Source organism: Felis catus, chromosome D4 (genome assembly GCF_018350175.1).
Source record: "Felis catus isolate Fca126 chromosome D4, F.catus_Fca126_mat1.0, whole genome shotgun sequence".
Taxonomy (NCBI): Eukaryota; Metazoa; Chordata; class Mammalia; order Carnivora; family Felidae; genus Felis; species Felis catus.
This window is the reverse complement of record NC_058380.1, coordinates 5,336,052-5,351,121: the sequence shown is the minus strand read 5'-3', so window position 1 is coordinate 5,351,121 and position 15,070 is coordinate 5,336,052. Positions and strand designations below refer to the sequence as shown.

General features: G+C 42.0%; 1 protein-coding gene across 8 annotated transcripts in view; it reads right to left on the bottom strand.

Moving 5' to 3' along the window:
• LOC101096853 (contactin-associated protein-like 3) overlaps nt 1-15,070 on the bottom strand; it is a 195,586-nt gene that overhangs the window by 29,621 nt on the left and 150,895 nt on the right. For 5 of the 8 annotated variants that reach the window (XM_045042673.1, XM_045042675.1, XM_045042676.1 and 2 more), the window contains 3 exons: nt 12,902-13,058; nt 8,140-8,229; nt 6,953-7,080 (listed from right to left, as the gene is read on the bottom strand). The exons of 1 other annotated variant lie outside the window; for it this stretch is intronic. In XM_045042673.1, the coding sequence (XP_044898608.1) occupies nt 6,953-7,080; nt 8,140-8,229; nt 12,902-13,058 (375 nt within the window). The remainder of the gene's footprint in view (nt 1-6,952; nt 7,081-8,139; nt 8,230-12,901; nt 13,059-15,070) is intronic. 2 more of the 8 variants (XM_045042674.1, XM_023243266.2) reach the window with 1 other exon arrangement.

Below are 15,070 nucleotides of genomic sequence, written 5' to 3'. Positions count from 1 at the left end.
TCCATCCCCCCAAAACTCCCTCTTGCTATTTCCTTATAGTCACACCCTCCCCCCACCCCCAAGCCCTGCCTACCATGATCTCTTGTTTTGCCTTTTCCTTTTGACATTGGCTTTTTTTTTCACTCAGCATAAAGCCTCTGAGATTCACTCGGGTTGCCACGTGTTGTTACTGTTCTGTAGTATTCCACCAGGTGGATGGGGCCGCCATTTCTTTGTCCACATTTAGTGGACAGATTCGGTCATTTACAAACAGAGCTTCTATAAACACTCGTGCCAATCAAGCACATGTTTGTGAATAGTCTTCTTTCTTGCTTTCCAACCTGTATGCTTCTCCTTTCCTTCCGTACATTATTGCACTGGCTACGACTTCCGGTATGATTGAAATTGTGGAACAGAAGTGGTGCGATTGGATATCCTTATCTTGTTCCCAGTCTTGCGGGGGGAAGGCGGGGATCAGTTTTTCACCAATAATTATGCTAGGTGTTCTGGATAGAGATACTCGTTATTGGGATGAAGAAGTTCCCTTTTATTCGTAGTTTGCGAAGAATTTCATTGTGGATGCTATTGTGATACAAATTACCACATTGATTCATGATATAATCATAATACGAGTTATTGTGTTTCTATCAATTGATGTAGAAAAAGCATCTGGTGTGATTTTTCTTCTTTCCACTGTTAAAATGGTAGATTACATTGACTGATTTCCAAACACAGCTGACCCCTGAACAACCAGGGGGTCAGAGGCACTGACCTTTGCACAGTTGAAAATCCATGTGTGACTTCTGACTCCCCAGAACTTAACTACTAATGGCTTACTGTTGACTGGAAGCCTTATTGGTAACGTCAACACATACTTTGTGTGTTATATGTATTAAATGCCATATTCTTATAATAAAGTAAGCCAGGGAAAGCATAATATTATTAAGGAAACCATAATGAAGAGAAAATACATTTACAAGACTGTACTGATTTATTGGGGGAAAAAATGTGCATATAAGTGCACCTGCACAGTCCAAACCCGTGTTGTCCCAGGATCAGCTGCACTGAATCAGTCTTCCATCCTGGGGTAAATCCGTCAGTGTCGACGTATCATTCTTTCATATACTCCTGGATTATTTACTAATGTTTTGTTGAGGATTTTTGCAAATATGTCTGTGATGATGCTATCTATAGTTACCTTTTTTTTTTTTTTTTTTTTGCATTTTCTTTGTCTAGTTTGGATATCGGGGCCATGTTGGCCTCACGTAATTTTGGGAAGAATTTCCTCTTCTATTTTCTAAAAGAGATTGTGTCAATACGGTGTTATTTCTTTGGGAGAATTCACCAGCAAAACCATCTCAGACTGGATTCAATTCCATGACAACTTTTAGGTCTGTTCCAGTTGTCGGTTTCATCTTGAGTGAGTTTTAGTCGTTAGCGGTTTTCAAGGAGTCGATCTGTTTTATCCATGTTGGAAAATGTATGTGCGTAGAGTTGTTTGGAGATTGCCATTATTATGCTACTGATGTCCGTGGGGTCTGTAGTGATACTCCAGCTTTCACTCTTCACATTGGTAATTTTTCTTTTCTCTTTCAACAGTTCTGCTAGAGATTTATCCATTTTATTGATCTTTCAAAAATATCTTTTCCTCTTATAGATGTCTATTGGTCTGCTTTTAATGGAATGGCTTTCTCTTCATATCTTTATTATTTCCTTCCGCTTACTTTGAATTACTTTTTCTTCTTTTTCTAGTTTCTTATGGTAAAAGCTTATAGAGTTGAAAATTTTTTTTCAAAACACAAGCATTTAATGCTATAAATACCCCTATAAGCACTGCCATAAATGTACCCCACCATTTTGATATGTTATATTTTCCTTATTATACAGGTCCATATGTTTCATAATATCCATTTGAGACCTCCTTGACTCGTTTATTAGTTAACAGTTCGGGGTTAAATTTCTGAGTGTTTGTGGAGACACTCACTGTCTTTGTTACTTACTTCTAGTTTAACCCATTGATGCCAAAGAATGTATTTTGTATGATTTATTTGGTAGTTGCTAAAGTTTTCTTGTGACAAAGAATATGCTATATCCATGTGCATGCGAAAAGAATGTGTATTGTACCGTTGGGAGGGAGTTCCATAAATGTCCATCGGATTCTGGTGGTTTGTGGCGACATTCAAGCTTCTGTACCCTTGCTCATTTTCCCTCTCTTAGTTGCATAGGTTAATGAGAGAGGCATATTGGATTCTCTAATTATAATTATGAATTTGTCCATTTCCCCTTTCCATCCTGGAAGTTGTTGCTTTATGTAGTTTGAAGCTCAGTTATTAGCACACCCATTTAAGATTCTCATGTCTTCTTAATCACTTCTTGTGTCTATTAATTTTCTATGCTTTCAAGCAAAGATTTTAATATAGAAAGTCCAGCTTTCTTCTAATTAGTAATTAGGCAGTGTGTCTTTTCCTGTCCTTATTTTTAAACTTCTGATGTCATTATATTTGAAGAGAGTTTCTTGTACACAATACATAATTGAGTTGTAATAATTGGTCTTTCAACTGGTTTACTTAGACCAATCTCATCAAATACAAATGTCGACATGTGGGATTTAGTTCTACCGTTTTATTTCTTCCCGTTTGTTACACCTTTTTTTTTCATCTACTTCGCCTTTTCTGTCTCCTTTTGGGTTATTTAAACATTTTTTAGTATTCTGTTTTTATTTTTCCATAACTGTTCCTTGATTGGTTATTTTAGAAATTACAGTATATGTACTTACATGTACTTACAGTCTGCTCAGAATCTCCATTTCAACCACCTTGGCTGATTTGTAAAAATGTCACCAACGATTCTGTCACTTTCCCTGCTCCCCTTTATGTTGTTGTTGCTAAATGTATTACACCTGTGCACATTAAAAACTCTATGAAATAATGCTGTATTGTTTGCTTTTAACGCTCAGATATTTTTACATAACTCAACATAGAACAGTCTGTTACACTTACCCAGATATTTACCATATCTGGGTAAATATTTTTTAAAACATTTTTTAAGTTTTTTTTCATGTTTATTTATCTATTTATTTTGAGAAAGACAGACAGAGAGTGAGCTGGAGAGAGGCAGAGAAAAAGGGAGACACAGAATCTGAAGCAGGATCCAGGCTCTGAGCGGTCAGCACAGAGCCCGGCGCAGGGCTCGAACTCAAGGACTGCAAGATCGTGACTTGAACTAAAGTCGGACACTGAACTGACTGAGCCACCCAGGAGGCCCAGATATTTACCAATTTTAACGCTGTTTTTCTATCCCTGATGTCCCAGATTGCCTTCTGCTATCATTTCCCTTCTGTCTGAATCTTCCTTTAGAAAGTCTTTCGAAGCATCTTCTGGTAACGAATGCTTTTAGCTTCCCTTCGTCTGAGAATTTTATCTTCATTCCTGAAGGAGATTTTTGCTGAATACAGAATTCCGGACTGACAACCTTTTACTTTTAGCACTTGAGAAATGTTCTACCTCTTACTCTGGCTTTCATATTTCTAATGAGAAAGTCACTGCCATTTGAGTCGGTGTTCACTTATAGATGACACATTACTCTCTCTGGCTGCTTTCAAAAAATTTCTCACTGCCTTTATTCGCAGCAGTACGATTACGATGTGTCTGGACGTGAATTTCTTTGAGTTTATCCTGTTTGAAGTTCATTCAACTTCTAAAGTCTGTCTTTTGCCAAACTTGGAAAATTTTCAGCCATTATTTTTTTAAGATATTTTTTCCGGTACCACACTCTTCTGTCTGCTTCTGAGTATTCAATTACATGAATGTTAGATCTTTTCTTGGTAACTCATGGTTCCCTGAGGCCCTGTTCGTTTCTAGATTTGTTTTTTTTTCCTTTCTTTTGTTCAGATTGAATCATTTCTATTCATCTTTAAGGTCACTGACCGTTTCATCTCAGATCTGCTATTTGGCCCTTCCAGGGAATCTTTTATTTCAGTTTCTGTATTTTTCAGTTCAAAAGTTTTCATTTAGCTCTTTATAGAGCCTATTTCTCTGATGAAGTGCTCTTTTTCCATTTGTTAAGAAAGTGTTTATGATTACTTATTAGGGCTCTTACGTAATAGCGGTTTCAAACCCTATCGGATAATTCTAACCTCTGTATCGTATTTGCATTAGTATCTGTTGATTGTATTTTCCTAAACCAGCTTAGATTTTCCTGGTTCTTTGTGCTAAGTAATTTTGGATTCTTTCCTAGATATTTTAAATAGTATATTAACAAACTCCAGGCTGTGTTTAAAGTTTGTGGAGCATGTTGAATATAGATATAGATATTGATATCTATATACAGATATACAGATATCTGTATATAGATACCGATATATATATGCGCATCTATATCTATCTGTATATATCTTATTTTTTTTATATTTATTTATTTATTTTTTATTCATTTACTTATTTTGCAGGTAGTCGGCCTGGTTAGGATCTGGCCACACATTCCAACGGACCTTCTGTGGGCTGTCTCTAATGGCAGTCCAGTTAGCAAAGGTTTTGCAGTACTATTCAGATCTGCCTCCCTCATGCGCCACCCAGTGGCCAGTCTGGGTCTTGGGTGGTAGCCGCTCCGCTCAGTTCTCAACTTCCATGGTCTACGATTCGGGTCAGATCCACTCGGATCAGATCCAGTAGCTCTGAGGTGAGCCCAGGACTTCGTAAACGAGGTATGGCACGCCTTCCTGAACAGTTCCCTCTCTGGGCCCTTCCAGGTACTTTCTGGTCCCCTGGTCTCCCTTCTCAGTCACGGGACCAGAAAAAGGGTCGTCTTTAGGCTGCTCTCTTGTGTGCTCTATGCACCTCTGCAACTCAACCAAGTCCATCGTCAAGCGACGGGTGAGAAAGAAAACAAAAATAACGGAAGTCCGCCTACGGTCTCTGAACCAAAGCTGCCCTATTCAGAGCAAAAGGTCCTTTCTGAAGTTCTGGCTCTTGTGAGCTCCCAGGGCAACTTCTGTTGCTATTTCCATGGCTCTGCCTGGGGACTGGGGCCTCAGAAAACACCAGGAAAAGAGGGAACTGGGATCCCTGCATTCCCTGAGAGTTGGGATCCCTGCATTCCCTGAGAGTTGGGACTCCTTTGTTCTCTCCTCCAGTCAGGGCTAGAGGGCTTCTCTTGGAACCCTGTCTGTCTGTGACCCAAGTCTGCATCTGGGACCAAGGCCGAGCGATGCTGGGGGGAAACGTAAATGGTGCATTCTGGTTTCTCTTTCTTGCTGCTATTTGCTTCCCAGCGTCCCGAGACGGCTGCTTCAAGGCATCCTGTCCAGGTTTTAGAGGGGGACCCAAGGGGAGAAGGGAGCCGGGGCGTGCTAACTTCATCTTATCCAGAAACAGAACCGTGGTCTGCCTTTTAAGATCACAAGTGGAAAAAAATCTCTTCCTTCTACCATCAGTCAAGGCATGTGACTATGTTCTTCACATTTTGACTTCCCACGTCTCAAAACTGACGTTGTCCGAGATAGGAAACGCTTACTTTTTCTCAATAGCAAGGTTGAGAAGTGTCAGGATTTCTTCACAAGGCAACATCTCCTACGGGATGGGCTGTGTGGCTCCACGGGCTCAGAAGGCCACGTGGCCACCGCAGCCTCGGTGGACGTTGTGCTTCGGCCACTCCTCTGACATGAGTGCCACTGCAGAGTTCGGGGCAGAGGACCGACATGGCCTGGCCTGGGCGCCTGGCTGTCAGGTGGAGTATCAGCTCGGTGGGGAAAAGGCAGCAGCAGACGGGCCGGCGAAGCCACAGCAACAACCCAGGTGCTGGTGGTCATGAAGGTGGATTCGGATCCATTTTGAAGTTGGAAACAACACGACTTGTGGGTGAATTAGATGTGTGTTGGGAAAAGAAAGACGTTGTGGGTGACCACCATGTTTTCAGTCTAAGCAAAGGGGGAATGGAGTTGCTGTGTACTGAGGTGGAGAAGGTTGTTGTGGAAACACTTTTTCCCCTCATTTTCAACAAACTGATTTCGCAATGCCTAGGGAAATACAAGCCAAGGTACTGAACAGCCAGCTGGATGCCAGGGTTGGGAGTTCAGGGAGACTGGGCTTGAGGTGTAGACGGGGACTCACTGACATCAGTGTGGTACGCGTTATGCCAATGTCCCCAGTGGGCCTGTTGGGAACAGCTGGAGGGCAGAGAGAAGGGGGGCTGAAGCTCGGGGGACCCCAAAACACGATGCCACTGGTGAAGTGAAGGAAGATGGAGGGAACCCAGAATGTTGTGGTATGTTGGCAGTAAGGAGGCGAACCAGGAAAGGAGACCAAAGTGGCCAATAAAGGTCAACTCAGACAACACCGGAGAATAAAATTTGGATTCAGCAACATCGAGGTCTCATTGGTGAACTGGAAAAAGCAGTTTCTAGGGAGTGACGGAGGAGAAGGTCTGAGGGGTTAGAAAGAGGTAAATTAAATGCAGAACCGATGTATTTTATTTCAATTAGTTTGAGAGAAGGAAGGATATGAAAGAAATCCAGATGTAGCTGGAGGGGTAAGTGGTCAGAACCACTGAGGTTGGCAGAATTGCCAACAGGTATGAATGAACAGGTCCACTTGATGGGTCCTGTCACCCCATTTCTCACCATCTTATCAATTTTAGGCATCTCAGCACTCAGCCAAGTGCCTTATACTTAGCTGTATACGTTAGATGTTTGCTGACCAGGTGATAGAATATTTCAGACGATTCCGTGAGTATTCGCAGCAAGAGTCTGATTTCAATACTGCAGGAAGGTCACTACTCCAAAGGTAATGTCATTTTCTCACTTTTCTTCCTCAGTTACGACGACAGCACACACTTCGTTTCTTAAGTTAACACATTTCTAATGAAATATGGATTATCAGGGTAGGTAGTGTTTTCATGAACGTGGGCAGCTGCATTTCTCCTGAAACCCTGACACGCGTTTTCGGGGGTCAAGACAGTTCCTCTTCCCGCTACTTACTGTCCCCCCAGCAGAGCAGAGGCCCCAGCGCATACGCGGCTTCTGAATGTGGTCGGCCTGTGTCTCTCATCACAACCTGAATGACCGGCAGGTGCTCCTTATGGGAAAGGACTATTGTGTCGCTGGTCCTACAAAACAAATACGACCACCTTAACGTTATTCTCAATGACACCCGGAGAAGTAACAGTCTTTCAATGCAGTTCAAGAAGGTATTTAGCTAAATGTGTGACTATGTAACAGTGGGGAAATCAAACGACCCATCTGACCGCTTACGCGGTAACGTATTTTAATAAGGTCGTCTGAGGACCCAAGACCTTTGTTTGTCTACGTGACCCCAGAGAAGAAAAGTGGCCAGGTCCAAAATCATGAGCCTCATGCTGGCGTGAGATTACACTTTCACTGCAATTAAGCAGTTCACTGCTCTTTCCAATTTAGCCGCCATGTAAGATTTAAATGCAGAACTTACACACGCAAGATCTGTCTGGCTTCATTAAAAAAAAAAAAAAAATCTGACTGACAAGATTTAGGTTTTCAATTCTTAGATTTTTTTTTAACTATATTTTCCAAAATTCCTACTGCAGTTACTAGGCATTTCCTTATTTATTAATGCCATAAACTTAAAAACAAATTAAAAAACAAACCATCCCCAAAATACCGATTCGAAACCAAATCGAAAGGATGATACAATGGGCACTTAAAATTAATAAATGAGATAATTCATGGGAAGTGCTTTGTCCATGGCTGTCACCATCCATCCATTCGACCAACACTTACTAAACAGCTTCTACTTCCCCGGCCCTGTGTTTGGGGGACGTGGACATAAAAACCATGAACAATGTCCCCAAGAAACCTAGCAGATATTATAACTATAACAAAAATATAACTGTAATATAACCAAATCATGTAAGTGAATATTTAAGACAGCATTCATAGCTATGGTTCCAATACAACAAAAACTAGAATAAGGGCCAGAGGTCCTGGGTAATAAGCCAGCTGACCACCAACCACCTCTCTGGACAAAGAAAGATTTTTCTGCACATTGTAAGCTGTTCATATTTTTACTGTATATTTCAATATACAATTGTACTTTTGATTTAATAATTCGTCTCATGTGTCATTCTGATGCCCTGTATCTGTGCAGAACCTAGGAAGTTTTCATGTCAAACAATTACAAAGCCACCACTCACTCTTCTAGGTACAAATGGAAGCACTTGAAACTGACAATTTTGCAAGTCGAAACAATCAGCCATTTCAAATGGTTCAGCCCAATAGCTTTGCTGCAAAAAAGAATCTGCATAACTTAATGGATAATTATTCCAGTTCTGATTAGGCATCAAAGTAATTCTTTTAAGGTAGAAAGTTGAAAATTATTAACATTTTTATTTTGCTTAAAAAATGTAACAACGTGACTGGCAGTGCCTATGGTTAAGACATGAAAAATTTGAACTAGATATCCTGAAAGTTAAGAAACAAATTTTTTTTCAACCAGAGTGTTTCCCAAAAACCAGACTAAATAAAGCCGCATGGCTTTATCTGGTTAAGGCCCTGCAATTTCTGTGGGCGAAAGCACATATCCCAAACACATAACTCCTGGCTTTGTTGGGAACAGGTGGTCACCAGCTAGAAGATTCCATGGATTATGGGGGGAGTCAATCTGAAAATATATCTTGTTATAAATGTGGGGATAATGCACCGAATTAATTCCTCGTGTTAAATATCAATCAGTGTTACAAATGGGCATTTTAATCCTTGTCATTGCTATTTTGGTAGAACATTCTAGAGTAAAAACATAAGTGTATTAGTTATTCATTGAGGATCCCTGAATTTTAAAGAACCATTTAAAAGCTACATTTATAATGCAGTGAAAAAGCTACACTTTTAACTGTTTTTAGCAATGACAAAGCACAGAGTCCTGAAAAAAACTTCAGGAAAATCATAAAAGGTAACTGCGTGTAGGAAGGCAGATATTGTACTAAGTTCTTTTCTCATTCCATTGTTTGTAAAGTAACTTCCTGATTCTGAGGAAATTTGAAACAGCTCCGATTTTAAAATTTATCAGCACAGGTCATTCCCAATTGCCTACGCTTCACGTAGGATGTTATTCATTGCCATGGTCACCAGATTCATTCGAAATTGCCTAATTTAGTTAGATCTCAGTTTTCTTCTTGCTTCTCTATTGTTTTCAAAAGTTGGAAGCATTGCATGTCTAGGCATGATGATTTCTCGATAGGTTCCAAGCATTCAGTAAGAGAACTTCCAAAGCCACTTCTCTTTTGTTTTCAGTCCCAAGCGCTCCAGAGATCATTCTTACTGCTGGCTGTTCTGCAGGGGACTTTTTGAAGTCTAACGGGGCTGTCACGACTCGGAATCGTTGGGAAAGCCACAGGGAACAAATATTGGGTCGGCTTTCACATTTCCTAATTGTTCGGGGGAAAAGAGAGACTGGAGACAACCTAATCATCACCACCCAGAGTCGCATATTTTGAGAGCTCCCAGGCTCGCTCTTGGGTTTTGCTATTCTATTTGACAAACCCTTTGACAAACCCGAGTGGTTTAATCACTGCGGCACCGTGACACTTCACGTCCAGCAAGGCCCGTCACCTCTCCTTGTTTCCGTCTTCCGTTGTTATTTACCATGGCTTTTCCATGTACTTTTTCCCAGCTTGTCACTGACCCAAACACAAAGCACATGTTTGGCGTTGGCATTACATGGAATCAAGGAACTACATATTTTTCTCACTCACGGCCGTTGTGTGATACCTCGTCTTCTTAGAGTCTCATAATAAAGTTTTATGATGTCTTTTCCCTAAAAATTTTCCATACTTGTGTCATCTTTATTCCAGAGTACTACACTCTTTTTGCTGATTTTGCGAGTAGTTTGTATAATATCGTCTTATACTTAACACGTTCTTCATAGGAATGCAGTTATTCTAAGATTCAGTAAGTAGCCCTACTAAATAAATTCTGATTAATTTCATAATATTTCTGTATATGCTCTTGAGTTTTCCTGGTCGACAACCATATTTTCTATGAATAATGTGATCTTCATTTCCTTGTTTCTAATCATGTGCGGTTTTCAAATGCCTCGTATATTTTTTATCCCTCTCCTATTCATTTCTAACCTAACTGCACTATAATCAGAGAAATTGTCCATAAGATAACAACTATTACAAAATGTGGGGGGTTTCACTTTACAGAATATCAGAAACAATCAACTTGCAAAAATGTGCCACGTGTGCCTGAGAAAATTATACATTCTATAATTTTAGCTGGCTACCAAAACAAGCTGTTGATTTCATTTAAAAATATTCTGTATGCTTAATAATTTTTGTCCACATGATTTACCAATTGTTAACAGATGTATGTTTAAATGTCTTCCTACAATGGCCGATTTGTATATTCCTTCTTTCAGTTGGGTAAATTATTTTCTATATGTATTTTGACTCATTTTTATCAGGAACAAATTTAGGATTGTTACGGGGTTTTTTGGTGAAATTAAAAAGCATTATTATATAGTGATAGTAATCGTCTCCCATATTAAGACTTTAAAACTGTACTTACTTCTGTTCGTACTTGCTTGGTAAACTTGTGTTCAGCATTTTGCTTTCGACATTTCTAGGTGTACAAATGAAATATACTTAGTTCAATATGATCTATCTGGATTTAAATGGCTATTTTGGCCACATTTATTGTGCATGATTATTCATTTTTTTGTTGTTGTTATCTTGTTGCCTGTTGTTTCCTCTTTTCTAGATTTTATTTCCTCCCTTCTTTTGAACTAACTAGGTTTTTAAAATCCCATTTTGGGGGCGCCTGGGGGGCTCAGATGGTCAAGCGTCTGATTGCTGCTTTGGGCTCAGGTCATGATCTCACAGCTTTGTGGGTTGGAGCCCCACATCAGGCTCTGTGCTGACAGCAGACAGGAGTCTGCTGGGGATTCTCTCTCTTCCTCTCTCTCTGCCCCTCTCCCACTCGTGCTGTCTCTGTCTCTCTCAAAATAAATAAATAAGCTTTATTTAAAAAAATTACAATGAAACAAAATCCCTTTTGAATATTGCACTCTCCATGGCTAGTCTTTAGTGGTCACACTTAAAAATTTTAATCGTATGTGCTATGAACAACGTAATAATGCTGACAAATATCTACGAAACAAGTTTTAAGTTTCAATAACATTTTCATTTCTAAATTTAATTCCTTTGTCAATCACAATCATTTTGTAATGGGATTGGAATGCCTCCTCCCGTTTCAATTGCGTATATACTGTGATACGTGACTCGTGTCCAGTATGCATCTCCTATTTTCTTAGCCTCTCAGTTTACACACTTCTTTACTCAATATTTCTTCTAGCGCCTGAGACTCTCCTACAAGATCACCTACTCTCATTCTGAAAATCATTCTTCAAACTTTCTCTTGTGGAGTCTGCTGGTGGTGCATGCTCCTTCAGCGTCTGTCTGTCTGTCCGGGCGTTCACTGTATCTTAGCTGGGGACACGCTTGGAATGGGACATCTTCCTAGTGCACGGCGAGAGGAGAGCCAGCAGCCGTGGGTGGCGCTGGGTTCCATGGAGGGGTGGGAGGGGCCTGCTGGCTCCGACTTCCTTTCACCTCCGCTCCCTTTAACGTTCTCTTTAATTTTCTTTGGTTTCACCGTGATGTGTCTGGCGATGGACTGGCTTTTACTTATCCTGCTTGGGTTTCCGGTAGTTTCTCCCATCTGGCCATTTCTTGGCTATTTGATTATCGCCCTTAATGATCTCCAACCTTCTCTTTTGAAACTTGACTCAGATGCCTGTTCGACCTTCTCCACACCACCCCTCCATGTCGCTGCCTTTCTTCCTGCCATCATGTGTCTCTCCACACTACAATCCACACGTTTTCCACTTCCCCAGTTTTCTGATCACCTGTGTCCACTACCTGATCCAACAAGTCTTGAATTTCAACGATAATAATATTTTCATTTGTAAACATTCATTTGGTTCTTCCGTAAATCACAATCACCTCCGTCAACAGTATTTTCTCATTGCTTTCTCGTGTCTCAGTTCCACTGCTTATTCTTCAAACGGTTCCCCACATTGATTTTATCTTACGTTCTTAACGTATCCGTGATCTGGGATTTTTAGGCATCTATTTACCCTGTGGTGTCTTCTGCCTCCCACTGCTGTCCCCTGGGGCTCTGTAGCACTGGACTGCGAGCTCCAGTTTGGTGGCATTCTATCTGTGGGAATCCTTTACCCGCAGGAATGCCCTCCAGTAAGAACGTCAAGTAATTCTATGATGAGCCACCGCCGTTGCCAACCTGCGGCCCCACTAACTTAATTCAAGGATCGTGTGACACTGGACTCCAAATCCGCGTGAGGGGAAGACTGTAGACGTGAGTTTTCAGGGAGTTATTTCTTGCTACCTAGGGTGCTAGCAGGAAGAGCTGTCGTCTTCCGCCTTCTTTTTTTGGGTCTGGAAGCCTCCTGAGACCTCCAGCGGTATGGAGAGGCTTGTGTTCCACACCTCCCCTTTCGTGCAAGCCAGACCGTGTTTGGTTTCCCCAACGTGGCCATTTAAAAGCACGGCCAGCAGCGAGGGAGTTCAGCAAACAACCCTGGGTCAACCGTGGGGCAATCATCTTATTAACTGGGTTAAACTGAACTTTCGGAAGTCTGCGTATTTTACTTCCGGCGAATGGGAGACGTTAACCTGGTATTCCTATTCTGTCTTATTAGAAACAAGAAATAAAATGGACATGATTAGTTATTCACAGGTAAACAGAAACAGCTCCCTAACACTTTAGGCTTCAGATTAATTACACTGCACACATCAAAGCTTCTACTTTGAGCTTGCTAGGGAATCCTTTAATCTTTTCTCTTTATAGAACTGTCTTGTCCAATGTCTGCCTAAGTCACATCGTTTAAGCAACAAAAAAATTACAGTTTGCACAGGGAAATTATATGGAAATCACCATTCATTCCGGTCAGCATCACAGTTGCAGTAATATTGAGAATCAAGGCAGTTCCCCTGTAATCCACAAGCACATTTTTGAGCATCAGGCAGAGAACCTCCCCAGTAAGTGTGTGTTTCATTGGTTCTTCCAACCCACCAGCTCACTGGGGTTCCATCTGAAAGACAAGTATGAGAAAAGTGACACCTACTTTGCCCCCCACTGCCTGCCTCCCCAGCACAGTCCTTTGCTCCCCTCTATTTCAAACACAGCGACTCTTTTAGATGTGAGCAGATGTTAACTCCGCCACAGGATAATTTTTAAGAGGATTTCCAACTGTTTAAAGAATATTTCCATATCAAGACTTACATTCTCACCATATGTTTTACTTTTATTAGAAAATGAGCAAGCGGCCCCTAACTCAATCCAGGCGTGATAGTTACGTATTTCTCTTGAGGACTCCAATGACCTAATTTATTTGAAAATAACATTCACAAAAGAATTCTCATTAAGAAAAAAAAAAAAACTAAAGAAAACCAGAGTGATTTATACACTGAGTCTAAAATCTGTTCGAGAGCCTAAGACGCCATTGAAATAACATAATATCATGCAAAACAGGGATGTCTTTCACTTTATTTATTAGCGGAAAACACTGGTCCTTCCTGTCAGGTCTTAGAACCTCATGGAGACCTGTGTTTCTTCTTATACTGAATGGGTTGGCTTTGTAGTTGGAAACTACAGACAAGGTCCTGACGAGCCTTCTCCATGCCTGGGGTGCGTCCCAGGCTCAGGGCAACAGAAGTTACCACAGCTCAATTCTTTAGCACAACTTTCTTCCTAGTACAACCCGCAATTAACCCGCTGCTGAGGCCCCAGGGTGGGACTGTAGGCCACCTGGAGGTTGAGGATGGTCAGGAAGGTGGGCCTTCAGGAGCGTGGAGGAAAACAGTACCTAACAAACAGAGCATCAGAGCAGGAGGGCCAATGGAAGCGACATCCCTCAGTGGGCCTGCAGAGATGCTGGTCCATCTTAGCGTGCTCTGTCAAACCCTCGGGCCGTCCCCATCCAGCACCCCCCGCCCCCCACCGGGCATCTGGAAGACATCCCAGCTTCTCCCTAACTTACAACCACCCCTGCTCATCATGGCTCCCTGTCCCATGAGACTTCCCGTCTGCCCGCAACCTCCCAGCTTGCAAACACACCGGCCACATTCATTACCACCCACCGCAGGCCCACTGGGGGAGATGTGTACCAAGAAATCAATATCCGCGGTCTTCCCCCCGGCCCCCAGTGTGTTGAAACCTTATCTGTAGGGGGTAGAAGAGCTTTTCAACATAACTGATATTTTTCAAAACACCATTTGGAAAACATGATTATTCAACACTCACTCTTTCCTAGATCGAGGAGTGAAAAGAATCATTGCACCTAAATGCACAATTGTTTGTTTACATCGGAATTTTTCATTTTCTCTATAAAGTAAGAAGCATCGGGGGTTGCTAATGGTACAGGATGCATTTGGCTCCATTCAAGATTTCTTTGAGAAATCTGGGGAATTTGCATGAGGAATCAGTAAGAACAACACGAAGAAGAACTAAAGCCGAAATGGAAAGGAACATGGCTTCCCGGCCCCCATCATCGGTCCCTGGTTGGCTGTCCTTCACGCCAGCCATAACTACAATCCTCAGGGACCTTAGTGTCCACAGTACGGAGACCGAAGTTACCTGAAATCAGCACTTACCACCCCCCAAGCTCCCTCTTTAGCCACCCATAATCACGTCCCCTGAAGCCATCTATAGCGTAGAGACCTAACAGCTGCTAAAGGAAGACGCTGCGGGACCCTAACAAGAGTCAAGGCCCATCTGCTCCCCACTAGCCCTCCTGGAAACCGCAGGACACAGGGGTTGCTGCAGCGAGGCCCGGCCCTGCCTCATCTCCTCTCACAATTAACAAGACCTCAGGCTCCTGGCAATGTCTGAGAATTTGAACAGAGGGAAATTCTTGGGGGGAAAGCGGATGTCGACTCTCATCCCCCAACGCGTTTTATGACGTTCCTGAGCTACGTGGTCCCCACAGTGCGGCCGCCTTGAGCGATTTTTGCCATGGCGACATTCTAGCGAAGGCTCCAGGGGAAGGCTGGTTGCGGCCACTCCTTTCGCACAGGGTAGCATCATGCCCCCCACGTCTGTTCG